The sequence below is a fragment of the Solanum dulcamara genome, chromosome 6 (genome assembly GCF_947179165.1).
Source record: "Solanum dulcamara chromosome 6, daSolDulc1.2, whole genome shotgun sequence".
Taxonomy (NCBI): domain Eukaryota; kingdom Viridiplantae; phylum Streptophyta; class Magnoliopsida; order Solanales; family Solanaceae; genus Solanum; species Solanum dulcamara.
In genome coordinates this window covers 72,471,907-72,497,852 of record NC_077242.1, presented here as the reverse complement: position 1 = coordinate 72,497,852, position 25,946 = coordinate 72,471,907, and the positions used below count along the sequence as shown (strand labels likewise).

The following is a 25,946-nucleotide window of genomic DNA, read 5'->3' as shown; positions in this document are numbered from 1 at the left end:
ATAACTTTAAAAGCATTTGAGCTTATTTCACGTTATATTATTTTAATATATAATATTATTTGACTCAACATGACACGTTATTTAACATGTAACTCTTGAATTTCTATCATATACAACAAAAGTGTTTGGTTAGAAACGTTTTTAATATGACTAATATATAATTAAATGTTTCACGATTTATATTAGTCAACAAATCGATGTCATATTATTGACAAAACGATTTTTTCTTCCCTTATCCTTCTGAAAATATGTCTTGATAGAAGAAAATAGAGATACGCAAACAAGGGCCACCGCTAATGATATATAGATATTTATTTATTAAGGTACTAGTTCGATATTAATATTTATAATTATTAAATTTGGATTCGTTCAATATAAAATTCAACACAATTATTTCTTTTTAGAGATTCAAATTTAAAATATTTGATTAATAGTGGATATATTGGTACTAGAAAATTACTATTATTCTTTTGAATTTTTTTACTCAAAAATATTTAGTGGTTATTTTTATAGATATTTTGATTGAATCAACGAAAATACAAAAAATTATAATATGTTCACTCAATAAATTAAAAAATTATTCAGTATTTTAGAGTTGACGTGAAAATCTGTATTTTCATTATGCGTTTTCTCAATACGTTCGATCAGTGAGCTATTACGCACTTTTTCAAGGGTGGCTGCTTTTAAACAAACCTCGTGGTTGTCTCTGCACCCCTACCTCCTTTTCACTGAGCGGTCATTTAGGGATCTTAGGTTGGTGATCCAGACTATTTTTCTCTCGACAATGAAGCTTATCCCCCATAGTCTCACTAGCCGATCTTGATCCCTGTTATGTTGAGGTCATATCTAGTATTTAGAGTTTGTCTTGATTTGACATCGCTCTCACGATTCATATCAAAACAGTATTTTACCCTTAAATGTCCAATCAAGTGCTGATTCATGACTTTTAGATGAGAAGAAAACAACTTTACACGTACGTAAACTTGCAAAAAGCAATAATAATGAATCTGAGATAGTCATTCATCAGTTCCAGCTCAGCAATTTGAATCCAATAATTAAGAATATTAAAGAACAATTAAATCCCAATCAAATATTACAGGTGTTTATTCAATGCTTGTGCTTGTGGACCCCACTCTGACTAATTAGTTCCTTAAAGACAAGAAATTTTATCTAATCTGAATAATCATCTGAATTATTTAAATGGTGAATGATTCAACAATTCAATTCTTAGTTGCCAATAAAATTAGATGCATTTAACTTCACTTAATCACCCTGTTAATGAATAAATAATTTAAGTAACTCAATTCTAAGCTGTCACGTAAAACTTCACTTTTCACCACCAAAGCTTGTGATGGAATATATAATATTCGTTAATTAGACATAGAATTTAAAAAATATGAGAAGATTTTGATATATATCAAAATTATTCTTAAAAGAAATGAATGTGTTATATAAATTAAGACAAATGATGTAATAATTAAAAAAATCAATCATTTGATGACCTTAAAGCATCCACGTGATGAAATCTTATCGGCTATTAAAATATCGTGAAAAAAATACAAATAATAAAACTATAACACATATCTCGATAACATACTCAATATAGTTTTATCAGCCAGATTTCAAAAAAGTGGTGAAGTAATGTGCATGCAAATTTTATTCATATTTTGTAAATATAAAATATATTTAAAAATATTTGACAAAGAAATATAACGGGTGAAGAAATTATATTAACGATAACAATTTAAAAATTAATATTAACAATAAATAATAGAATAACCGAAATAATCGTTATTTGAATTTTCATGAATCGAGGAGTCGCAAACTGTGCACAATTTACCGAGGCGGAAAACGGCGGTCCAACGTGGCTGTCTGATCCACCGTCACTATTAACGATGGTTGTATTTCCCTCCTTTCTTTATTGGATAATTGCATCTTTAGTCCTTTAACTATTAATAGATTTTTATTTTTTATATAATATATTTATTTAATTAAAATATATTTAGCCTTTCATTAATTTGAATATGTTTTTGATTTTTTGAGTTGAGGATCTATTGAAAACAACTTTATAGTGATAAGATTTGCATACATTTTACCATCTCAGTTCTTATTATGTGAAATTATACTGAGTTTGTTATTGTTGTGGAGTTATCAAATTTTAGAGGAAGGAGATTATAAGGTGGGAGATCAAATCCTCATACGTAAGGTGAAAGTTTAGATATTATTTTTTTAACTAAATAAAATATTATAAATTTAATCTCAAACTTAAATTTGATGTTATTTTATCCCATTTTCATGTAGAATAAAAGTATAATACATAGATATGTTCTTTAATTTGATCTCAGCTGACATTTATGCCATTCACTTTGGAGGTTCAACAAATAAACACTTAAACTTATATAGAATTGAACAAGTATACACACATCACATCCTACATGACATAATACACATAGGTTGTCATGTAGGACGCATGTGTCTAATTGTACTCATCCAAAGTTGGAGGACATATATGTCAGATAAATCCAAGTTAAATAACACGTTATCTATTATCTCAAAATAACTTAACCCGCAAATCAAACATCAACAAACTTATCATAATAGATGAAGAATTGAATGATATAACACATAATAATTCATTAAATTTATAAAAATTCTCAATTAATCAGAAATCACAAAGACCAAAATTAGAATATTTCTATATTTAAAGGACTAAAAATGCTAATTTCCTTTTTTTTTTAATAGAAGATGAAATTGAGAGAGGCTTTTGCTGTAGCAAACCAAAATCACCAATCATGTTTGAGCGGATTTCTATTTTTGGTCATCCTCTAAATCCCATTACTACTATAAATTGGCCAATCCAAAACTCAATAATCCCATCATCTTTCTCTTCTTCAAGAACCCATTTTTCTTACTCATTCAACAAATCTATTATTAACCCTTTACCATTCTCTGTTTCATTACCTCCCACTTCAATTCTTGCTCACAAAGTAAGTATTTTTATGCTTTTTTCCCATTTTAGTTGTAGTTTTTGTTCAATTTAGTTTCATGGGTTCGACTAAATTTGAATTTATGAAAATCCTATATCAAGATTTAATCACTCCGTCATAATGGGTTGTGGGTTCACAATATGATTAACCAAGAAAGCTAATCTATTTGATGTTGTACATTAAAAGACTAATCTTTTTGAATAAATTTCAATATATTCTCACTTTAATTTATTGGGTGTGTTTCAAAATCAGTTTATCTACCTCTGTTAGATTGCATACACACTATCGATCCCATGTTGTGAAATTACAGTAGGTATGATGTTATTGTCGTCGTCGTCTCAAGTAACTGTGTTTCTACACTTTATTAATTTAGGAAGTACTGGGAATAAGTTTCTTGTTTTTAGCATGGTTATAAAGATTGTATTTTGATGTGTTACTGAGCCCAAGATATTTTGGAAACAACCTTTTTATCTTCACGAGAAAGGAATAAGGTCTGATTACACTCTGTACTCCCAGTCCCAAATCTCACTTGCGGGATTCCCAGTCCCAAATCTCACTTGCGGGATTTCATTGGGTATGTTGTTGATAAAAGAATGTAATTTGTTTTTTTTTTCTTGGGTTTGTTTTAGGGAAGTGAAGTAGAATTTGAGAAAGGTGTTGAGGAGGAAGAAGAAGCAGCAGCAGCCATGACGATCACTCCGGTGATAAGGATTTCCGATAGGAAACTGGTGGTGAAAGACAGAACAATATTAACGAATGTACCTGACAATGTAATCACCACTTCCAGTGCTGCATCAGGTCCATTGGAGGGTGTATTTCTTGGTCCAGAATTCGATCAAGACAACAGTCGCCATGTCGTGTCACTCGGGAAATTACAGGATGTTCGGTTCTTGTCTTGTTTCAGGTTCAAATTATGGTGGATGGCTCAGAAAATGGGTGATAGAGGAAGTGAAATTCCGATGGAAACACAATTTCTTCTTGTAGAAACCAAAGATGGATCGCATTTCGGATCCAACAACAACATCAATGATGACAATATTGTGTATGCTGTTTTCCTTCCATTAATTGAAGGTTCATTTCGAGCTGTTCTTCAGGGGAATCCTGAAGATGAGCTTGAATTATGCCTTGAAAGCGGAGATAAAGAAACTGTCGGCTCGACATTTAATCAAGCCGTTTATATGCATGCTGGTTGTGATCCGTTTGTCGTGATCACCGAGGCGATAAGGGCGATGAAGTTACATCTCAAGACTTTCCGGCAACGACACGAGAAGAAACTCCCCCGAATTGTTGATTACTTCGGGTGGTGTACTTGGGATGCTTTTTATCAACAAGTTACTCAGGAAGGCGTTGAAGCTGGCCTAGAAAGTCTCACTGCCGGTGGTATACCGCCGAAATTCATCATCATTGATGACGGCTGGCAGTCAGTCGGTGGTGATCCGGGAGTCGAGAAACCGTTGATGAGACTTACAGGAATCAAAGAAAACGAAAAATTTCAGAAGGAGGAAGATCCAACGGTGGGGATTAAAAACATTGTGAATATAGCTAAAGAGAAATACGGGTTGAACTATGTGTACGTATGGCACGCAATAACGGGTTATTGGGGTGGAGTCCAACCCGGAGTAAAGGGGATGGAGGAATACGGGTCGGTTGTGAAGTATCCGGATATTACAAAAGGGGTGATGGAGAATGAACCAGGTTGGAAAACGGACGCAATAGCGGTTCAGGGTTTGGGTTTGGTTAACCCGAAAAGTGCTTATAAGTTTTATAATGAAATGCATAGTTATTTGGCATCAGCTGGGGTGGATGGATTGAAGGTGGATGTGCAGTGTATATTGGAGACCTTAGGGGGTGGTTTAGGGGGTCGGGTTGAGCTCACAAAACAGTATCATCAAGCTCTTGATGCTTCCGTTGCTCGAAATTTCCCTGATAATGGTTGCATTGCTTGCATGAGCCACAATACTGATGCTCTTTACTGGTATGTTCACTTTCTATTTTGGTTAAATATTTTTCATTTTTGATGATGAACCTCAAGTCTTAACAGCTGAAATTTAGTTCTAAGTGATTCATTTGATGTTAGCATGATCTATATTTCTCATGTTATCCACTAATTCTTTGGTCAGTTTCTTGAAACTTTTGAGATTTTTCTTGATTTTGGAAAGTAAAGGCATATTATAATATGTAAAGATCTGGTTTTTCAGACTATTCTCTTGTTGTGTTTTGATTATTTTTCATTAAGAAATAGAATATTTCTAAAGGCTTCAACAAAGTTAATTGTATTACCATCTAAGTGTTCCTTATTTGTTAAAAGTGCTCACCTTTTCTTTTTCTTTGGTTACTAGCATACAAAGTAGTGTAAAGTATAAACACATAGTATTATATTCATGTTGCTTCTGGCTGGCCTGATATGCCAAATGAAAAATACTTTAGATGCCATGGTTTCCTCCAACAAGTTGATGGAATTGCTTATAAAAATAGCTTTTTGGCAAGTTGATATAGAGGTGGTGATAATATCAATAACAGATGTGGCCCATGTCTCTTTTTTGTTTCTCAATGTCAATCTTTTTAGTTTTTTGAACTTTATACAGCATTTAGTATGTAGCTACTGTACATTTTTTATAACTTGTTTAATGTTGTGTTTGGATCATTTCAATGGAACAGTTCAAAGCAGACGGCAGTTGTAAGAGCATCAGATGACTTCTATCCAAGAGATCCAGCCTCACACACGATTCACATTGCTTGTGTTGCATACAACAGTGTGTTCCTTGGAGAAATTATGCAGCCTGATTGGGACATGTTCCACTCCCTTCATCCAGCGGCCGAGTATCATGCCTCAGCCAGGGCGTTGAGTGGTGGACCTGTCTATGTTAGGCAAGAAATTTATGTCCAACGAGTATTTATATGAATCCTTGTTTTGAAATGACAAATTACTATGTGATGATTTGCGATGTGTTGCTAATTCTCTTGCTATGTTCTGAATGACAGTGATGCACCTGGCAAGCACAACTTTGATGTCCTGAGGAAGCTTGTTCTTCCAGATGGTTCAATTCTTCGTGCTCGTTTTCCTGGTCGACCTACAAAGGACTCCCTTTTCACTGATCCTTCTCGTGATGGTGTTAGGTATGTGTTCCATTTTCACCATTAATGCTATTTCTTGAATGTGCTGCTTAAGTGGTCCTTAGTTGAAAATTTTGAGCTGGAAGGGTTTGGTTTGATTAGAATGGAAAGTAAGGATAGAGGAGAGAATTGTAATGAATTTAACCACAAGAATGTGCAGTTTATATTCCTCTATTTCCTTTTTATTTTTATTTTTATAACTATGGTTAAGTTGTGGCTGAACATGGGAAGTGAACTGTTTTGGTAATTTGATTGCAAATAGTGAGAGTTGTGTCTAACTAATACAATGATGTTTTCAGCCTTTTGAAGATATGGAACATGAACAAATACACTGGTGTTCTTGGAATATACAACTGCCAAGGTGCAGCGTGGAGCACGGTTGAGAAGAAGACCACATTCCACAAAACCAACTCAGAGGCGATAACAGGCTATATCAGGGGCCGTGATGTCCATTTCATATCTGAAGCTGCCTTGGACCCCAATTGGAGCGGAGACTGTGTTCTTTACTCTCATGGAAGTGCTGAGCTTGTTGTTCTCCCTTACAATGCAGCAATGCCTGTTTCTTTTAAGATCCTTGAGCACGAGACATACACTGTCACGCCTATTAAGATCTTGGCACCTGGCTTCAGCTTTGCACCGTTGGGGCTCATTGACATGTACAATGCTGGTGGGGCAATTGAAGGACTAAAATATGAGGTGAAGGCAGGCGCGGAATTGTCTGAGCTCGAGGCTGGATATCAAGGCGAAGGAAATCTTGTGGCTGAAGATAAAATTGAGAACTTGAGCACAGAAGCAGTTGCAGTAGTGTCTATGGAAGTAAAGGGATGTGGTCGATTTGGTGTTTACTCGTCTGTCAAGCCGAGGATGTGCAGTGTATGTGGAGATATGGTTGATTTTGCCTATAACTCAGAATCTGGTTTGTTAACTTTGAATCTTGATACTATGCCTCCAGCAGATCAGAAAGTGCATATCATTGAAGTAGAAGTATAGAATATGATGAGGAGGGAAGACATTATTTGGCTAGATTATTCAGAAGGGAATTATTTTGGGGACTCGAAAAGTGGGATTGGGACTTAGATTTATGGTAACTTGTCCTGCTAACGCGAGATGTTTGTGCACCGGGTTGCTCTATTTTCCCTTACTAGATTATGATCCCTAGTATTTGTCCCCACTGATTTGTATCACCATTAAATAGTTAAGCTCCATTTGCCTTTCATGGAAAGAAAGGCATGGCAGAAGCTGATGATCTAAGAGAAGGGATTTAATAAACTTTGTAGTTCTATGTGGTCCATTTATAATGGAATATGGATATCCTTCAATAATGTGATGATTGTGTTTGACAAATGTTTTCATCTCCCCACCCCAATCCCCCACAATAATGTGACGTCTGGGCCAATTTGTACGAACATTGATTATTCTACATGAAATTTGACATCTCACCCACACAAATACGAGATTCTACTTGAAATTTGACATCTCACCCACACAAATACGAGAAGTATCAGTTTATATAGTTATCCTCTTTCCACTGAGTGCGAGTTTTATGTATTGGCGGGGGTAAAAAAATCTTGATGCATTTAGATTACCTATAAATTAGTAACAAGTGAATCCCTATGAGAAATCATTAATTGGTAACAAAAAATTTAAACATCGTACATGTCATTGTCATGTTGATTACACTAAATGTGTAAATTTTAAAATCCTTTCATAGGTCATTAAAGACATACAAAAATATAACAAGTGTTGGACCCTACCCAAATTTCACTGGTAAGATTACACCATACTATGTTGTTGGGTCAAGAACAACTTTTGATCTTACTGTCCCATTTCTGGAGAAAGTTCAAAATAAGAAGACGGTCTGCTCTATCATTCTCATTTACTCAAAAAACACATACAATCATACTTATGACTTATCAACTAAACCTTCCAAGAGTCCTCTGCTCTTCGAAGTCAGAGTCGTTCTGAGCAGACAATAACACTTCTTCAAGTTCCTTACTGAAGTCCTCATTGTCATCCTGCTCTTCAGCCACTTCTTGTTGGGACTTATCCTGCTCTTCTCCGACAACGTCAACTGAGTCTTTGACAGGCTGATGACGAATGCCTGTTTTTTGATAATATAATTCCTTCTGAGCTTTCCAGTCATCAGCAGTCTTCCCGACCATGTCTCCTATCAATGTCTGGTTCTCTGTTATGTGCTTTATATTTTCTACATCCACAATGTCACTAGCCCCTTTAAGAAAAGAAAAAAAACAAGAAAAAACAAGTGAAAAGATGTCCTCCTCGACTTTTTTGAAGGGGAAGTTAAAACCTTGGATGCAAAAGAAACTTGTGGAATTTAATGTGTGCCCAAACGCAATCTTGAAACTACGCTCACAACTTCGGAGGAAAATTTTAGACTACCTATACCTATCTGAACAAAAGGAACAATACTTCTGTGAACGAAATGGGGGTAGCTTCACGTTCACTGCATCAAAGTATTCACAACAACTTCAGTTTGTACGCGATGCATAGTTTTCACTGTTATTGAATACTAAATATCCTTACTTAGCACATCAATAATGCTGACCACATATAGAAAATGACCAAGATATATTTCCGTTAAAAGCTTATGAAGGTACCTTTATTACTAAATATGCCTCTACACACAATAGTGCTGACCACATATAGAAAATGGCCAAAATATATTTCCGTTAAAAGCTTAAGAAGCTCATTAAGTACTTTTAATACTAAATATGCCTTACTTACACATAATAGTGCTGACAATATATAGAAAATGACCAAAATATATTTTCCGTTAAAAGCTTTATGCTCATAGAAATACCTTTAATAGCTTGTTCTTTCGCCCTTGCATATTCTGCTGACTTTTGCTTGAGCAAATCCACCTCAAGCTCCAATCCCTAGGACAAATGGGAATATGAATTCAGCAGTCTGAAGTCAAAGATGGAGACATGCTATACTGATCAACTACTGCAGCCTCCCACCTAGCTAACTTGCTATACTGATCAACTCCAACATTCAAATAATCCAATTAACGGAAAGAATGACCACATGTTCAAATAATCTTCTAACAAAATATTTGAGTTTGCGTCATTTAAAGCTCAAAACCCTCCATTTGATTTTATCTCATAAACAGGAAATTAGTAAAGGGAGAACAACATAAATAACACTTGCATGCGATTCTGAAGATACTAGCAAAATTACATTTACAACAACACTGAAACACCGCCACAACAGCAGAAACATATTCTATTCCAGCAAACAAAATTGGTTCACATTTTGGAAGGGAGCAATTCCAACCAAATTAAAGTCAAAGTTATACAAAGTCGATTGCTCTAAAATAACTAAATATTACTTATATTTTTTATTTTGATGATGTTGTCACCTGATTATTTTCTAGCAATCAATAGGAAGTACAGGTCTACAAAATATTTCCATCAAAATGGTGCTCGAGTTCAACGAATCCTTGTAACTAGCCACATCAATCCATATGACACTGTATGCAAAAGTACCAGAGCTGGAAGTATATTCTAGAAAACAAACATACCATATCCATGTGGGTGAAGTGCTTGATCCGGCTATTTGCAAATAACCTACATCATCCAAGGAAGCAAGATGAGGGAAGGTTTAGAGTAGAATGTGAAATAACAAACTGTAGCAGGAAAAGTATCAGTAACATACTTTTTGCATGCTATTTGAATACTTGCATTTTGTATTTCTGTCAATTCGTCTAATCTCTCTGCAGCAGAGCTTTCATTCACATCCACAAACCCAAAAAGAAACATGTTCCTATCTAACATACGCTTGACTAGAGCAGGGATAACTTTAACATCTTTGGTCTTTGCCTCAGCTACAACGTTCCTAAGGTTCTTTAACTCGCCTGTCAAATGGAATTGAAGAAATATCATCAAATCACAGGACGATAAATGCATCAAAAGCAAGTCAGAGATGCACAATAAACAAATTTGTTAAACAAAAATTCTAGCCGAAGTACCAGTTTTAAACCTCCACATACCAATATAAAAGGAATCCACAGACATTAATCAGATGGTATACATCCTAATGTGGAGCCCAGCCAGAAGCAACAAGAAATTTCATACTAATATAGCATTATAGTCCAATGGTTTGCTGGAGCTTCACTATTGATCAGCTGTTTAGAACGTCTCCTAGACAGAAATTTCTCTCTCTGATTGGCATTACAAGATAAGAAGTTGATGGGATATGCACCCAAAGAAACACAATTTTTTTTATATTCTCAAAGATCTACAACTTAAGGAATATGAATAGAATGTGGTAATTCATTTATAACAAGGGTGTGTTACATATCATGAACACTGAATTATGGTGAACCAGTCTAGAAGTGTGAACTAACGCATATTGGATCTGCAGATGATAGTTCAAAACTTATGATGTTCATTGGGGTCTTTCTGAGGCTGAAGATGCAACAACTTCTCATAAATATAGAACTGCCAAAAGGTAATTTGAAAAATGAGAGAAAGAGAGGAGATCATTTGGCATCCAGGGAATATTTCGTAAGAAGTCCTGCTGATAATTGTTCTTTAAATAAAACACGATCTGTCTTTCAAATGAAATTGAAACTACCACTTAAGAACTTGTTCGCAAAACTATAGTATAAGCTGATATTGTGATTGGTGATCTCAGAAACACCAACTTATTCATCACCTATATTTTCATTTTTTTCATAAATTATCCAAGAATTCCTTGAATTGTGTGCTTCAACTATTACTATGAATCGCTGAGAAAACTGAATACAGTATTGACCCACCTGTGATTTCAATTATACAGGTTAATGTCCCAAAGCTAAGCAAGAAAAGGTTTAACATCAGTCGAAGCAACAATTGCGGACACCTAATAGTGGTCAAAATCCATTCACATAACCTGCAAAATATAGAAACTTGATAGTCCAGTTACATGTTTGGAGAACTCGCCTAAAGCAACCTACGTATAGTATGAGTAATAAAACTATGAATCAACATCCTCACTAGAGTAATTCACTATACCAATGCAAGGAAAATAAATGTAGCTTTTACTTCATAATTGATCTGATCTAAAGCATACATTTGTGTTAAATCAGTTTCCATTTTCCATGACACATTTTAACACAGAAATCTAGGAAGTATCCATGATGACATATGCTCTAGACAATGCCATAAAAAAAACATGAGATTTGCATCTGCATTTCAAGTTTGAAAACATGTTAGAACATATTGGATTCGGAACTTTGGACAAAGAATGGTGGAATTCTTTCAACATTATTGGCAGGCCAGATTTCATCTTTTGCAAAGAAACTCAAATTATTGAAGTAAGCTCAAGGAATGGAACATGACTTCTTTTTGGACAATTGGAAAATAAGAAATTCTTCCTCCTTAACAGGATTATGAAATTGGACCAGAATCCATCAATTCTCCAGCTTCGGATGAGCATCAAATGTCAAAAGGTGCACAATCAGAGCGAGCTGGGGGAGATTTTAAGATTGGAAGAGATCTCCCAGTGACAAAAATCGAGGTGTTTATGGTTGAAAGAAATCATAACACTAGCTTCTTTCTCAAGACGGCAAACACTCGTAGGAGATAGATTTAACCAAATTGACAAGCTAGAGATTAATGAGACAATTACAGAAGACAAGGATGTGATTACTTATGGGATTCTTTCTTTATATGAGGCACATAGGATGAAGTTGGTATACAGTTGAAGGAGAAACCATCTGGCCCGCATCAAGTCTCTATGGGTTGTTATGAATACTGTTGGTATACGGGTTAAAGGAGACCTGATGTGGGCTATAAATCATTTCCACGATCTGGAGCATTTTGAGAAAAGCTTAAATTCCGTTTTTACTGCTCTCATCCCAAAGAAGAGAAATAAAAGAACTTAAGGGATTTTAAACCTAGCATTTCGATAGATAGATTTTATAAGATTATATTTAATGCTCTTATGGACAGATTAAAAGTTGTGCTACCTAAGTTGATCAACACTTCTCAGGTGATTTTCTTAAATGACAGAAATATCACTGATGCAGCCTTGATAGCTAACAAATGTTTGGACTCAAGGATGAAAATTGGAAACCTAGAATTCTTGCAAATTGGACATCGAGAAAGCATTTGGATCATGTTAATGAAAAAGTTCATGCTGGATTTATTGAGATGGCTCACAACGGCTCAGGCAAATTGGATTTCTGGTTTCTCTGCATATTTTAGGGGTCCTGAATGTTTGAAAACCTCTCATATTCTTTATGCTGACGACACAAATCTTCTATGAAGCCAAGGAACAGCAACTTATGTTCTTGAGGATGTTTCTAACAATTTTTAGGTTGTTTCAGGTCTTGGTATTAATTTTGGAACAAATTCAATATTCCCGGTCAACCATGTCTCTGATATTAACACTTCGGTGTATCATACGATGCACTATTAGATCTATAAATACAATTCAGTGGCCATTTGGAATGAGGCTGTTGGAAAGATGGAGAAAAATTATCCAACTGGAAACAAGAATAATTTTCTTTGGGTTGAAGTGTCACTCTAATCAATAGTGTTCCGAATGCTCTTCCTACTTGAACAATATCACTATTTCCTGATCCTGCTTCAGTCTTAAAGTGCATGGACAAATTTGCAAGGGTTTTTCTATGCAATGAAATAAACAGTCTTAAGTCTTTTCCCTGGTAAAGTGGAACAGTGTCACCAGAGATAAGAAGAATGACAGTCTTAGCATTAAGAACCTAAAGTTTCATAATGTTGCTCTTGACTAAAATGCATTGGAGGTTTAACAAGGAAGAGAGCACACTTTTGTAGAGGATTCTAGTTGATAAGTTCACACTAGATGGTTTTGGCATACCAAAGTTTCAAATGTCCCTCATGGAGTCTGGAAGCATATTCAAACACATTAGGGTCTCTTTGAAACAAATGGAAGCTTCCTGGTAGGTTTTTGCAGAAGATTTAGATTCGGGGAAGATGCTGATTTTTGATGAACATAGTTGGAATCTTTTTCACAGAAGAAGCTTAATTGACCAGAAAATAGAAAGAGCATGCTCTCTTTTGATTCTACTTGGCACCATAACAAAAGGAGGCTACTTTTAAATGGAAGGCTCTTGCAAATGGAAACTTCTCAGTGAAGTCATGCTACAAATTGTTAACAAATGGCCATACCATTTCTTGGGACTGGAGGAAAATTTGGCACAACAAAGCAACCTTTGAAGGTATCTTGCTTCTCTTGGTTGGTGGTTGAAAAAGCATGTCTCACTCAATCAAATCTTGAGAGAATAGGAATACAACTATGTAGCAGATGTCCCCTTTGCGAAGAGAACCCTAAAGTGGCATGCCACTTATTTTTTCACTGCAAGATCACTCTCCAGATTCAAAGATGTTCTTTGCAATTTTTAACATGAAACGGACAGTGCCTCACTGTATTCTAGAATTTCTGCTTTGGAACAGAGTTGGGCTCAACAAGAAGGCACACAAGATTTGGAACACATAGACCCTTGGTCATTTGGTGGACGATTTGGATAGAATAAAACAACAGGATTTTTGAAGTCAAAAGGAGGAATATACGTAGGCTTAAACTTAGACATTTTCTTGTTAGACTTTTGGTGCAATTTGGCCTACGTAAATAATGTTGATTCTTTGTTAGATATATTGTGGAGCTGCACAATATGTAAATGTTGATGCACTTTCTTAGTCCTGTCCTTTCCATTTATACAATTTACCATTACTTACAAAAGAAAGAGATTTGCAATTACTGAAACAACTGATTAAGAATTGGTTCTAATGTTTTTTAATTAAGATTTGGATGTGATGTTAATTTTTACATCTCATTAGACCAGTCTTGCACCACAAAGAGAGAATCATCACATATGCTGCAGAATTTCATGTCATATCATGTTAAGAAGGTTGTATTTATACCCAGAGATATATAAATCTTGAAAGGAGGCTTGAATGGCTGTGTCTCATAGAGGCAATATAGGCAATATAGTCCCCCCAGTCTACTCAAAAGAGAATTAGTAGACACCATGTAACCTGCAATACATTACATTTGGTTAATCTGCTGCAAGAAAATATCAGTCAAGATGAAAATCCTATTGTATGATGACTGCTCCTTCCACCAAAATTTAAGAGAAAAACAAAGGCTTTTCTTAAGAGTGCTAAGACTTTACACTCCTTTTTTTTAAAGAGGGAATGAATATTAACATAAATTGAAAATGATATGGAAAAACGTATAAGGTATCTCTACATTTTCTTATGTTCAGTGATATGGCTCTTAGTTCTTTTCTCCACATTCTAACTCATAGACCGATAGACCAAATAATTTTTGGTTAAAATAGCACATTAAATGCATCATATTAGTTATCAAATAAATCTAATATGAAATCACATATATCAAATAAATAAATAAAATGGTGTTCCCTTGAATATGAAATTGATTCAAGTTCTACTTAAGAGAAAAAGGTATACGCATCACAAATCTACTGGTACTTCAACGCTATAACATTCTTCAACAGTCCTATACTATGCACCTCATGATGGTCATATTTCACATTAAAGGTAGAGAAAATTATATATCCGGTTGGTCGTACTTTCTCTTTCCTTTTGTTTGGGGTGCAGTGGATGCTAATATGTCATACATTTTAGTATGCCACAATAATCAGAACTATTCTCGCCCTATGAAACTAATGTTACATTAGGCAAACTAAAACAAGGTCAGAAATAGAGAACATTTAGCATACCACTGCAATATGCATAGAGTGATTGCATAAAGCATGCCTGATCTTTAGACGGACTAGCCTCGAAAATATAGGAGAACTTTTTAGAAGCCCACACTCTCTTCATTTCTGCAAAAGTAGGAGATCCACCCTACAAATCACCATATTACGGTATGAACAATAATGAGAAGTGCAAGATGAACAAATAGAGATTGATATCTACAATACACTTAGACTAAAATAAACAACATGCATAAACAAGTAAGTAGTACCTTGGCAAACTCATTTATAAGCTCGTCAATGTCTAATTTGAATGGTTTAAGGTCCATGTTGCTAACCTTGACTTCTCTTAATGGCCTACAAGAAGAAATTTTTTTGATTACACTGCTGCAAAGAACATAAGGAACTATAAATGCAATATCATTACAGTTAGAAAATATGGATGACTAAAAACATACAATAAAACCCATAACAGACCTCTGTGCATTAAGATTGTGTGGTTCATTGGTAAAGTAAATCAACATATTTGCAGGTTCATAGAGCAATAACCTAACAATTTAAACATATCTGTGGGTAATTACTCGTTAAATACAACGGTTGGTTCATTCAAGAAATAATCAGCGTTAACCATACTTTTCAAGTAACAACAAACTTATTACAGTAACACTAAGCATATAAAGTAATTGTAAAGGCATCTCAAAAAAGGGTAGGAATATCTTAAGTTCAGGTTCGATACAGATCATCAATAAAGTTAAAATTGTTCCAATATCATGATGCAAAGGACTTATCTAACAAGCAATATTCACAATATTCAGCAACACAATTCATTTTCAATCCGCTTCCATGTAAACTATGTATAACTCATGCAATTTGTGAAAACATGAGTTGTAGAAAATTCGCTAGTCAGTACTCACAACACTTGTGCCGAGATACCAAACGCGTCACTACGAGCCATTTATTTGACTTCTTCAACTACCAAATAACTCTAAGGGGTCATTTGGTTGGAATCAAGTTATCCCGGGATAAGTTATCCTATGATACGTTATTCCACCATGTATATATGGAATAACTTATCTCATTACTAAGGTATAAATGGTGGGATAAATAATCCTAGGATTGCCTAATACCTTCAACCAAAGGCAGGATAAATAGTCCTGCACTTTATCCCTTGATTTATCGTACCTTATACCTCACACTAAATGACTCCTAAAAGAATCTATTTGTTAGCTTTACGAACTTCCATCATAATCTATTCACTGTAACTGACCTTCAATTCGTCCGATCATGTTTGTCCATCTATGGGTAACTCAAACCAATCAAATAATCTACCAATTACAACCTATTTGCATCATTAAATTCATTCGGTTCATCAAAAGCTCTATGGATTCTCTTGATTTTCTTAACCCTAGTATTTCAACTATTAATCTCATCCCAATTTTTCAAAACAATTCATAATTTAGTTTATCCATATCATATAAAAGTCAAATCAAATCTATAAATTTTTTATTAAAAAAAAGGAAAGAAATTACCTTGAGATCAAATTTTTGAAGGCCTTTGACAGCTTGTTGAAGTAGGGAGAAAAGCGATAGATTTTAGAGAGTATTAATGATGAGATTCATGGATTAAAAAAAAAGAGATTTGGGTTTAAGAACGGCAGAAGGGATCAACATTGTAGGGTGTGCATCGGTCGGTTTTATATTCGATTTTTAAATATGCTGAATCGATAATCAATCTAATAGGATATTTTTTTATCAATTTTTGGTCCTTAACGATTCGATTTTCGGTTTAACTAATAAAAAATATTCATAAAATAATTATATGACTTCTTCAACAATTTAGTGCAACATGACAATAAATAATGTAACTTTATAGAATACTCATAAAATAGAAACAATAGTAACTAACATGAAAAAAAAAACTATATTAATGCAACACAAATAAAAGAAATAGGACAATAATGTGAATCAAAGGCTAAAGGGCAAAGGTAGTAACCAATAAGGTACTGATATTAATATTTAATATTTATATAAAGGTAAAGTAGTAAATTACTTTTGTCTTAATGGGTTCTCAGTTTACCTAATAACCCTATATTACAAAATCAAGTCAATAACCCAATAATTTTTGGTTATAAAATCATTAAAAACTCGTTAATCCAATAACCCAATAACATTTTTTTCAATTCAATTTGTTGATCGATTCGATTTTTGCACACCCCTATTCAACAGAGGTTTTTCGCCTCTTTGTGGGTGAAAGAATTGTGAGATATAAGACTTTGTGGATTTGCCTCCTTTTTATACTAAACTAGGGTTGTGTATTGGTCGGTTCAATTATGAAAGTTATCGGTTTTACTTAATTGCTATCGATTTGTAGACACGCTAAACCGTTAAAGAACCATTAAGATATCGGTTAATCGGTTATCAATCGTTATCGGTTCAGTATCGGGTTAACCGTTAACGATTCACACATTTCTTTTTTAATGAAAATCACATAAAAGACTGTAACTAATGGACCTATTATAATAGGTGCAGGTCCTTCTAATTTAGCAGTTTCAGCTTGTCTTAAAGAAAATGGAGTCCCTTCACTTATTCTTGAGAGAAGTGATTGTACTGCTTCTTTATGGCAACACAAAACTTATGATCGCTTAAAACTTCATCTCCCTAAACAATTCTGCCAACCCCCATTGTTTGATTTCCCTGAAAATTTTCCAAAATACCCCACTAAACACAAGTTCATTTCTTACTTGGAAGAATATGATATTTTCAGCCATGACACTTTCCCCAACGACTCAAGACTGAGAAGATATAAAAACATCATTGATTGAACAGTTTCATACAAGAGGTGGATGAACTTCTGAAGGAACTAAACAAAGCCCAAACAATAGCTAAAAACAAAGGCAGAACAGAAATAACGGCTAAACAAGAACTACAAACGGTCGGCTAGGCAACGAATAAAAAATATAGTTGAACAAGAACTAAACAAAGGCTGAAAAGTGAGCATTGAACAAGAACTAAACATTCATGAAATTGGGTTGAAATTTAGGGGACTATTTCAAGTTGAAATTCAGGATTTAAAAACCACAAAGATGACTGAACCCAGAAACAAAACAGGGAAATCCAGAACATGGGTTGAAATTTAGGATAGTTTTCTCATAAATCAAACCTATACGTCATAGTGAAATCATGAGATTGAGTATTTGAAACTTACCAGGCGGCAGCAAGCGCAGAGAATGAGAAATCGTGAGCTTCAGTTCTGAGTTCAGAGCTTCAACCGTGAAATCGTCACTGAGCAGTCGAACACTCGAACTGTCGAGCATCAGCTCGACCATCGAACTCTCGAGCAGTGAAGTCGTCGTCAGAGGAGTGAGGAGCGACTTCTGAGTTTTGAGAAGTGAAAATTGTGATTTCTGAGCAACTGAGGTCTTAGGCTCTCACCCCTAATTGTCAATTGGGTTTAAAGTATAAAAATTCTAAAAAGACCTAAAATATATTAACGATTTCATATCGGGTCATCGGGTGGCCTGAAATTTAGCTTAGCCAAATCGACACCCGAACCGATTACCCAATATCCTGCTATCTAAAACCGACACTGAAAGGCCAGGGCAAGTGATAGAAAGGATAGTCTCGCGCAAACTACTATTACTGTACTCGAACCGTTAGCCCAATATCTCGACCCGCTAGCCTAATAAATCGATTATCGATTCAGGTTATTGGTTTGACTCGAATTTTACACAGCCCTAACTGGACAATCTAGCAGTGTAAACAATTCCCAACTATTCTTATTCCTATTCCTATTTCTATTTGCCTTGCTTTCTCTGATTTCTATTTTTATTTTAGAGATAACTGTCAAAAACAACATAACTTATCTCATTTTTTTGAGTTTCATACTTAAACTATCACTTATCAATTTGAGAAACACACATTTTTGGTGTGTGTAATACAATCTCTCTGCTCCTTTTTGCAAAAATCTTGACATATGGATAAAATATTCCTTCTTGACAAAAATTAAATAAACTATTAATATTAATTAAAAGTTAAAGATTAAAGTATTTTTATCCTCAAAAAAAAAATTAGTTTTTCACAAAAGAAGTTATTTTTTTTAAAAATAAAATTTAAAATATTTTTCTCACCCACTCCACCACCTTCCCCCCTCCCCTCGACAATCCCCGTCCTTTTATTTTTTTAAATTTCTTACATAAAATATTTTTTAAAAAAATCATACTTCACCCCTACCCTCACTCCTTCCTAAAATAATGTTATTATTTTTATTTTTTTAAAAAAAATAAAATTATACCAACTCCATCTAACCCTCCTCTCTTAATTTATTTTTATTTTTTAAAACATTTTTCTCGTTTTGAGTTAGATATGTACATATATTTTTAGGAAAATATTTTTTTCTACTTGCATTCCAAATATAATATAAATAAAAATTGTATTTTCAGAAAAGTCTTGCGGAAAGTAAAAAATATTTTCCTAAAATTATATATATATAATTTTGCACCATGTCTCTTATCCCTTAATAATTCAGGCTATAAATAGCCTTACGCGCAGAAGAAAAAATACACTGAATTCTCTGTTCTCAACTCTCTTTTCTCTTACTGTCTTTCTTCTCTCTTACCCTCTCCTTCTTACTTTGCTAAGTTAATTTATTTTATAACACGTTATCAGCACGGGCCTCCATCATTTTGAGCTATTTTAAGAAAGTAACAAAAGGGTAAGATTTTTATTTTCTTAAAATGTCGAATATCTCTAAACTTGAATTTGTTTCCCTTGATATATCTGGAAAAGGTTATTTTTCATGGGCAGTAGATGCCGAAATACACCTAGAATTGATGGTCTAACAGACACCATCAAAGATGACAATACGACATCTAGTCAAGACCGTGTCAAAGCCTTGATATTTCTCCAACACCATCTTGACGAGGGGTTAAAATTACAGTACCTCACATTAAAAGACCCCCTTAAACTGTGGAAGAATCTAAAAGAAAGCTATGACCCCCTGAAGTTGGTCATCCTTCCACAGGCACGTCGTGATTGACTCAATCTGAGATTAATGAATTTTAAAAATATAACTGAATATAATTTTGCCTTGTTTAGAATTATTGCATAGTTAAATTTATGCAGAGAAGAAATCAATGAGCAAGACAAATTTAAAAAAACATACTCCACATTTCCACCCGCGAATATGCTCCTGCAGCAGCAATATCGCGAAAAGAGTTTTAAAAAATATTCTGAATTACTTTCTCACCTTCTTATTGATGAATGCCACAACGAACTGTTAATGAAAAATCATGATAGTCGATTTATTGGTTCTTTGTCATTCTCTGAATTGAATCATGCAAACTATAACCAACGAGAAAGAGGTCATTGCCCAGTCGTGGTCGTGATCGTGGTCGAAGAAGAAATTATAATCATGATACTCGACTGACACCGAGAAATGATCAGCAATATAAAAAGAAGAGTGAAAAGAAAGAAGTTATACCAAAGAAAAATTCAAAAAGTATATGTCGTAGATGTGGAGTTATGGGGCACTGGTCACGGACCTGCCGGCCATCAAAACGTTTTGTTCAGCTATATCAGGCATCCTTGAAGAAGGCAAAAAATAATCCAGAGATAAACTTTATCTGTGAAGATAATATTGAGCCAATGCATCTGGATGTAGCTGATTTTTTTTAGTTTCTAGAAGAAAATATGAATATTGATAAGCCTAATAATATTTAAAGAATTTCCTTTTTATTTGTTCATACTAAATAATATGTTTGTATTTTTTTAATTTATGTAAATAAATAAAATTTGTATAATGAGCCATGTATTAATTATAATGTTTACTTTATTTCTTTTTGAAGATTCAATGATCAATCACGAGCATATTTGTGTAATTGATAGTGAAACGACTCATGCCATTTTTAATGACAAGAAATATTTTTCTAACTTGCTTAGAAGAAAAACAAATGTTACTACAATTTAGGGTAATTCAAAAATTATTGAAGGCTCCAAAAGAGCTACTATATTTCTGCCTAAGGGGACAAAGATTGTTATAGAAGATACACTATTTTCTTCTAAATCCCAAGAAACTTGTTAAGTTTTAAATATATCCGCAGAAATGGATATCATGTTGAGACACTAAATGAAATGAATATTGAATACCTTGGTATAACCAACAGTGTCTCAGGCTAGAAATATATTTTAGAAAAATTACCAATTTTGTCGTCTGACCTATATTATACATAAAATAGTGCAATTGAAGCACATTTGATTGTAAACCAGAAGTTTACTGATCTAAATATATTTGTGCTATGACATGATTGAATAGGTCATCCCGGATCAATAATGATGAAACGAATTCTTGAAAATTCAACTGAATATCCGTTAAAGAACCTGAAGATTCTAATGAATGATGAATTTTTATGTGCTGCTTGTTATCAAGGCAAATTAATTGCCAGACCATCAATCCTGAATGTTGGTATCGAATCTCCCGCCTTTTTAGAGCATATACATGGGGATATATGCGAACCTATTCATCCACCTAGTAGATTATTTAGATATTTTATGGTCATGTGGGCCTCTTATCATCTCGCAACCTGAAGTTTGCAAAATTGTTAGTACAAATAATAAGATTAAGGGCACAATTTTCAGACTATCCAATTAAGGCTATTCGCCTTGGTAATGCTGGAGAATTTACATTTCAAGTTTTTGATGATTATTGCTTATCAATTGGGATAAAAATTGAACATCCTTTTACTCATGTTCATACTCAAAATGGCCTTGCAGAGTCATTTATTAAGCACCTACAATTGATAGTAAGACCTTTACTAATAAAAAAAACAAAATTGCCAATTACTGTTTGGGGTCATGCTATCTTATCTACAGTAGCACTTGTACGTCTCAGACTAACAAATTATAATAACTACTCTTCGTCACAATTAGTATTTGGTCATGAGCCAAATATAGCCCATCTACGAATTTTTAGTTGTGCGGTATACGTGCATGTAGTCAACAAAGGTTGGGCATATATGTTGGGTTTGACTCACCCTCCATAATTCGCTACCTTGAACCATTGACAAGACACTTATTTACTGCTCGATTTACAGATTGTCAGTTTGATGAAATAATTTTTTCGCAATTAGGGAGAGAGAAAATGGAACCCGAAAGAGAAATTATGTGGAAAGTTTTATCATTATCTCATTTTGATCCACGTACCCGCACATGTGAGTAAGAGATCCAAAAGATCATTCACTTACAGAAAATAGCAAATCACAAGCCAGATGCATTTACTGATTTGCAACGGATAACTAAGTCACATATCCCTGCAGTGAATGTGCTTATCTGGATTGATGTCCCAAAAGGACCATCTACTAGTATCATAGCTTCTGAATCCCAAACACGTTTGAAGCGTAGTAGACCATTGGGTTCAAAGGATAAAAATCCTAGAAAGAGAAGCGTGAGGTATAATAAAGATGACATTACAAAAGAACCTCCTAAAGAAGGTCAAGATTTGAATAATCCTGATATTTCTAAAGAAATCAGTGAACCCGAGACTCAAGTGAATAAAGAACTTTCAATAAGTTCTACCGGTGCTGAGATAAATTTAGATCGATCGAAAATCACGATTAATAATGTTTTTGCATATAATGTTGCACTTAATCTCATGCAAGATAGTGACAGTCTTGAGCCTAAATCCATCAAAAAATATCGACGTAGATGTGATTGGCCAAAATGACAAAAGAAAATTCAATCAGAACTAGACTTACTTGCTAAACGTGAGGTTTTTGGACCTGTATTCCAAACCCCTGATGTGTAAAATCAGTTGGCTATAAATGAGTTTTTGTGCGAAAACGAAAAGAGAGAAATGAAATTGTAAGATACAAGGTACGTCTTTTTGCACAAGGATTCTCTCAAAAAATTAGGGCCAATTATGAAGAAACATATTCACCTGTTATGAATGAAATAACTTTTCGATATCTCATCATTCTAGCTATACATAAAAATCTTGAAATACATCTAATGAATGTAGTCACAACTTACCTTTTTTTTTTTTTTTTTGGCTACCAAAGAAAATTTTGGTAGTATATTAAAATAGGAGTATATCAGTACATAAGGTAAAAGAAAAGGAAGTTCAAAATAACTATCCTAATATGAAAATTACAGAATGTGATGAAAGTATTACATCCAATGTTAGTATGGAGAGTATCCTGCTGCAGATCCTCTGGCCTTGACTTTTTACCATTTTCGACACCTATAAAATCTCACCAGGTGCTATGATTCAAAGTCAAAAGAATATTTATTCAGGCTTCCAGGATGGAGTAGAAATCCTCCATATTCCTTGTGACGTAATTGCAAACATCTTGGGAAGAATTGAAATATTATCCATTGTCGCAGCTCCGTAGTTTATCTGCTATTATGCAGATGTTGTGTGTTGTTGTTGGTCTTCACATTTGCTAATAAGCATATATGTGATGATCTTTGGCTGGTCTAATCCTCATGTATGGTATGTGTAGTTTCTCTGTGTTTAAAATTCTCTTAGCTTTCACAGGGAGTGAAGTAAAGTTGTCAAAGTGATGATCTCCTGCAAAATCAAAAGCATAGTTAGTTAAAAAATCAGCCAGTCCATTTCCTTCTCTCAAAACATGCTCCACCCTCACTTCCTTATCCCTCCTCTGCTTTGAGATGTCATTTATGATCATTGATATACTCCATGGAGCCTCCCACTGTTCTGTTAAGATCATTTTCATAGTCAAAGAGTCAGTTTCCAAAACTACTGGCAGCAATGTGTGAGTAACACAGTATTGGAGCCCTTCACGTATTGCTCTTGCTTCTGCAACCAAGCTTGAACCATCTGGTATTCTTTTTGCTGCTGCATACTGTAGATCACCTGTAGCATTCCTAATGCAAAATGCTAGAGAACTTGGTCCAGGATTTCCTTTGGAGGCTCCATCAGTGTTACATTTATACCATCCTTGTTTAGGAAAGTCCCATTTCACTATTTTGCTTATAATTCTAGGCCTGTATTCTTCAAAAGATTGAAGAATTTGAGGTATGCATCTTGGTAAATTTTGTTGCCCTGGGAACCTTATTCTGCACAAATGATAGATGATCATGTTTATCTCATATAGCACCTTGTTGATGGACATCTTCCCTCCATGTATAACTGTGTTCCTCCACTTCCATATCTGCCACAATGTAACCAAAGGAATAGCTTTAAAAATGTTACTGAACTTTGAGGGATACTCTGTGTTCCACCAGATTTGTAGTAGTTGTTTGAGTTGTTGGAACTGTGCTGTGATGCCTGCAGCATTTTTAACATAGTTCCAAACTTTTTTTGCAAAATTTCCTGTAACAAAAAGATGATCCACAGTTTCATATTGTCTTTGATCACAGCAAAAGCATGATGCCTCTGTAGTGATCCCTATCCTTCTTACAACCTCTCCAACTGGTATTTTATATTTCCACAACCTCCATACAAAGAAAGATATCTTAAAAGGTACCCCTGGTATCCATATGTTTTTATATTCATTTGATTTGGTTGCTTTGCTCCTCAATAACTCCCATGCAGTACCTAAACTGAATTTACCTGATGCTGTCATCATCCATCTTGGTTTATCCCAATCTTCATTTATTTCATGAAATTGCAAGTCTTCTAGTATATGATCCACAATATCAGTAGGAAACAATTGATGCATTTTTTGTATATTCCAACCACCCTGCAACATAATTTGCTTTACATCTTGAACACTCTCATCTATTACAAAATCTTGTGGGATGATGTAGTAAAGAGCCCCTAATTTTGTCCAATTGTCAAACCATATATTTGCAGTTCCACTCCTTGGTTCCCACCATATTTCATGCTCTATGTTGTCTCTAGCCTCTATCATAGCTTTCCATACTTGAGAACCCCCCTTCCACTGCACAGTCTGAGGGTTGTCTCTTTTGCAATATTTGATCCACAAGTAATTTGCCCATAGTGTATTTGTTGTTCTGAATTTCCACCATAATTTTGCACATAATGCTTTTGATACATCAAATAAAGATCTAAATCCTATTCCTCCTTCTTCTTTTGGCTTACACAGATGTATCCAAGATGCCCAGTGTCTTCTTCTGCCTTCCTCACTATTGTTCCAGAAGAATTTTGCAAAGATTTTGTGCATGTCAGTGATAACACATTTTGGAGGTTTGATGGCTGATAATAGATGTATTGGTATACTCATTAATACATTATTGATCAGGACAGCCTTTCCACCAAATGATAGTAATCTTCCTTTCCAATTCTGCAGCTTCGTTTTGATTTTCTTGATCAGCTCATTGTAGTCAGCCTTCCTTTTTCTTGAGTGAGTGATAGGGCAACCCAAGTATATGAAAGGGAAAGTACCTTTTTTGAAGCCAGTAATATTCTCCATCTGTTGTATCAGATCATTAGACACTTTACTGTGCACATAGAAGGAGCTCTTGTTTTTATTTATGAGCTGACCTGACAATTGCTCATATGATTGTAGCACCTGCATAATTAATTTTAAAGAAGTAGTATTAGTAGAAGAAAAAATTATTGTATCATCTGCATAAGCTAGATGATTCAGATTTTCCCTCAATTTGGGCATTCCATAGCTTCTAAATTCATTATGCTCAAATAAAGAGTTTAATGATCTTGATAGAACTTCATTAGATAAGATGAATAGAGCAGGAGAGAGAGGGTCTCCTTGTTTCACCCCCCTGGTGGAGTGGAAGAAACCATGTGTTTGACCATTAACTAGTACAGAGTACCAGTTGTTTGCTATCAACCTCCAAATCATGTCTATGAAGATTTCTGCAAATCCCATCTTCCTTAAAACTCTGATTAAGTAACTCCATGACACTCTGTCATATGCCTTGGCCATATCAAGCTTGAGTACCACATTGGCTGGTTTTCCTCTTAGTCTAATGTCCGTCACTACTTCTTGTGTTAGGAGGACATTTTCAATGATACTTCTGCCTTTGATAAATCCAGACTGATTAGGAGATATTATAGAAGGTAGGATGCCTTCCAGTTTATCCTGGATCACTCTAGAAATGACCTTATTGATAAAATTGCTGAGACGGATTGGTCTCATATCAGCAAAAGTTTCAATGTTGTTCTTCTTTGGTATCAGAACCAGGTTGGTATGTGTTACT

At 34.5% G+C, this 25,946-nt stretch overlaps 2 protein-coding genes across 4 annotated transcripts; one reads left to right on the top strand and one right to left on the bottom strand.

Moving 5' to 3' along the window:
• Positions 1 to 2,753: 2,753 nt before the first annotated feature.
• On the top strand, positions 2,754 to 7,445 carry LOC129891412 (probable galactinol--sucrose galactosyltransferase 6). Its single transcript, XM_055966768.1, has 5 exons — positions 2,754 to 2,987; positions 3,617 to 4,962; positions 5,646 to 5,855; positions 5,970 to 6,104; positions 6,401 to 7,445. Exons 1-5 carry the CDS (start codon positions 2,793 to 2,795, stop codon positions 7,089 to 7,091), a joined length of 2,577 nt encoding a protein of 858 aa, XP_055822743.1. The 5' UTR covers positions 2,754 to 2,792; the 3' UTR covers positions 7,092 to 7,445.
• A 298-nt stretch (positions 7,446 to 7,743) lies between these two features.
• On the bottom strand, positions 7,744 to 18,249 carry LOC129891410 (uncharacterized). Of its 3 annotated transcripts, none has more exons than XM_055966766.1 (8): positions 18,013 to 18,249; positions 15,081 to 15,195; positions 14,833 to 14,959; positions 14,012 to 14,125; positions 9,780 to 9,978; positions 9,646 to 9,691; positions 8,923 to 8,998; positions 7,744 to 8,331 (listed from the first exon to the last, which is right to left on the bottom strand). In XM_055966766.1, exons 2-8 carry the CDS (start codon positions 15,135 to 15,137, stop codon positions 8,015 to 8,017), a joined length of 936 nt encoding a protein of 311 aa, XP_055822741.1. In that variant the 5' UTR covers positions 15,138 to 15,195; positions 18,013 to 18,249; the 3' UTR covers positions 7,744 to 8,014. The 3 variants fall into 3 exon arrangements, with proteins under 3 accessions (XP_055822741.1, XP_055822742.1, XP_055822740.1); XM_055966767.1 differs by having other exon boundaries at positions 15,081 to 15,192; XM_055966765.1 differs by having other exon boundaries at positions 15,081 to 15,165.
• Positions 18,250 to 25,946: the final 7,697 nt, after the last annotated feature.

What these genes read in the sequence shown, in the direction of transcription:
- LOC129891410 (XM_055966766.1), bottom strand. Translation starts at nt 15,137, where the DNA reads ATGGACCTTAAACCATTCAAATTAGACATTGACGAGCTTATAAATGAG. An exon ending in ATTCAAATAGCATGCAAAAA is followed by an intron (nt 9,692 to 9,779) that starts GTATGTTACTGA and finishes TGGATGATGTAG; the next exon opens with GTTATTTGCAAATAGCCGGA. An exon ending in ACTTCACCCACATGGATATG is followed by an intron (nt 8,999 to 9,645) that starts GTATGTTTGTTT and finishes CATTTGTCCTAG; the next exon opens with GGATTGGAGCTTGAGGTGGA.
- LOC129891412 (XM_055966768.1), top strand. Translation starts at nt 2,793, where the DNA reads ATGTTTGAGCGGATTTCTATTTTTGGTCATCCTCTAAATCCCATTACT. An exon ending in AATACTGATGCTCTTTACTG is followed by an intron (nt 4,963 to 5,645) that starts GTATGTTCACTT and finishes TCAATGGAACAG; the next exon opens with TTCAAAGCAGACGGCAGTTG. An exon ending in GGTGGACCTGTCTATGTTAG is followed by an intron (nt 5,856 to 5,969) that starts GCAAGAAATTTA and finishes TCTGAATGACAG; the next exon opens with TGATGCACCTGGCAAGCACA.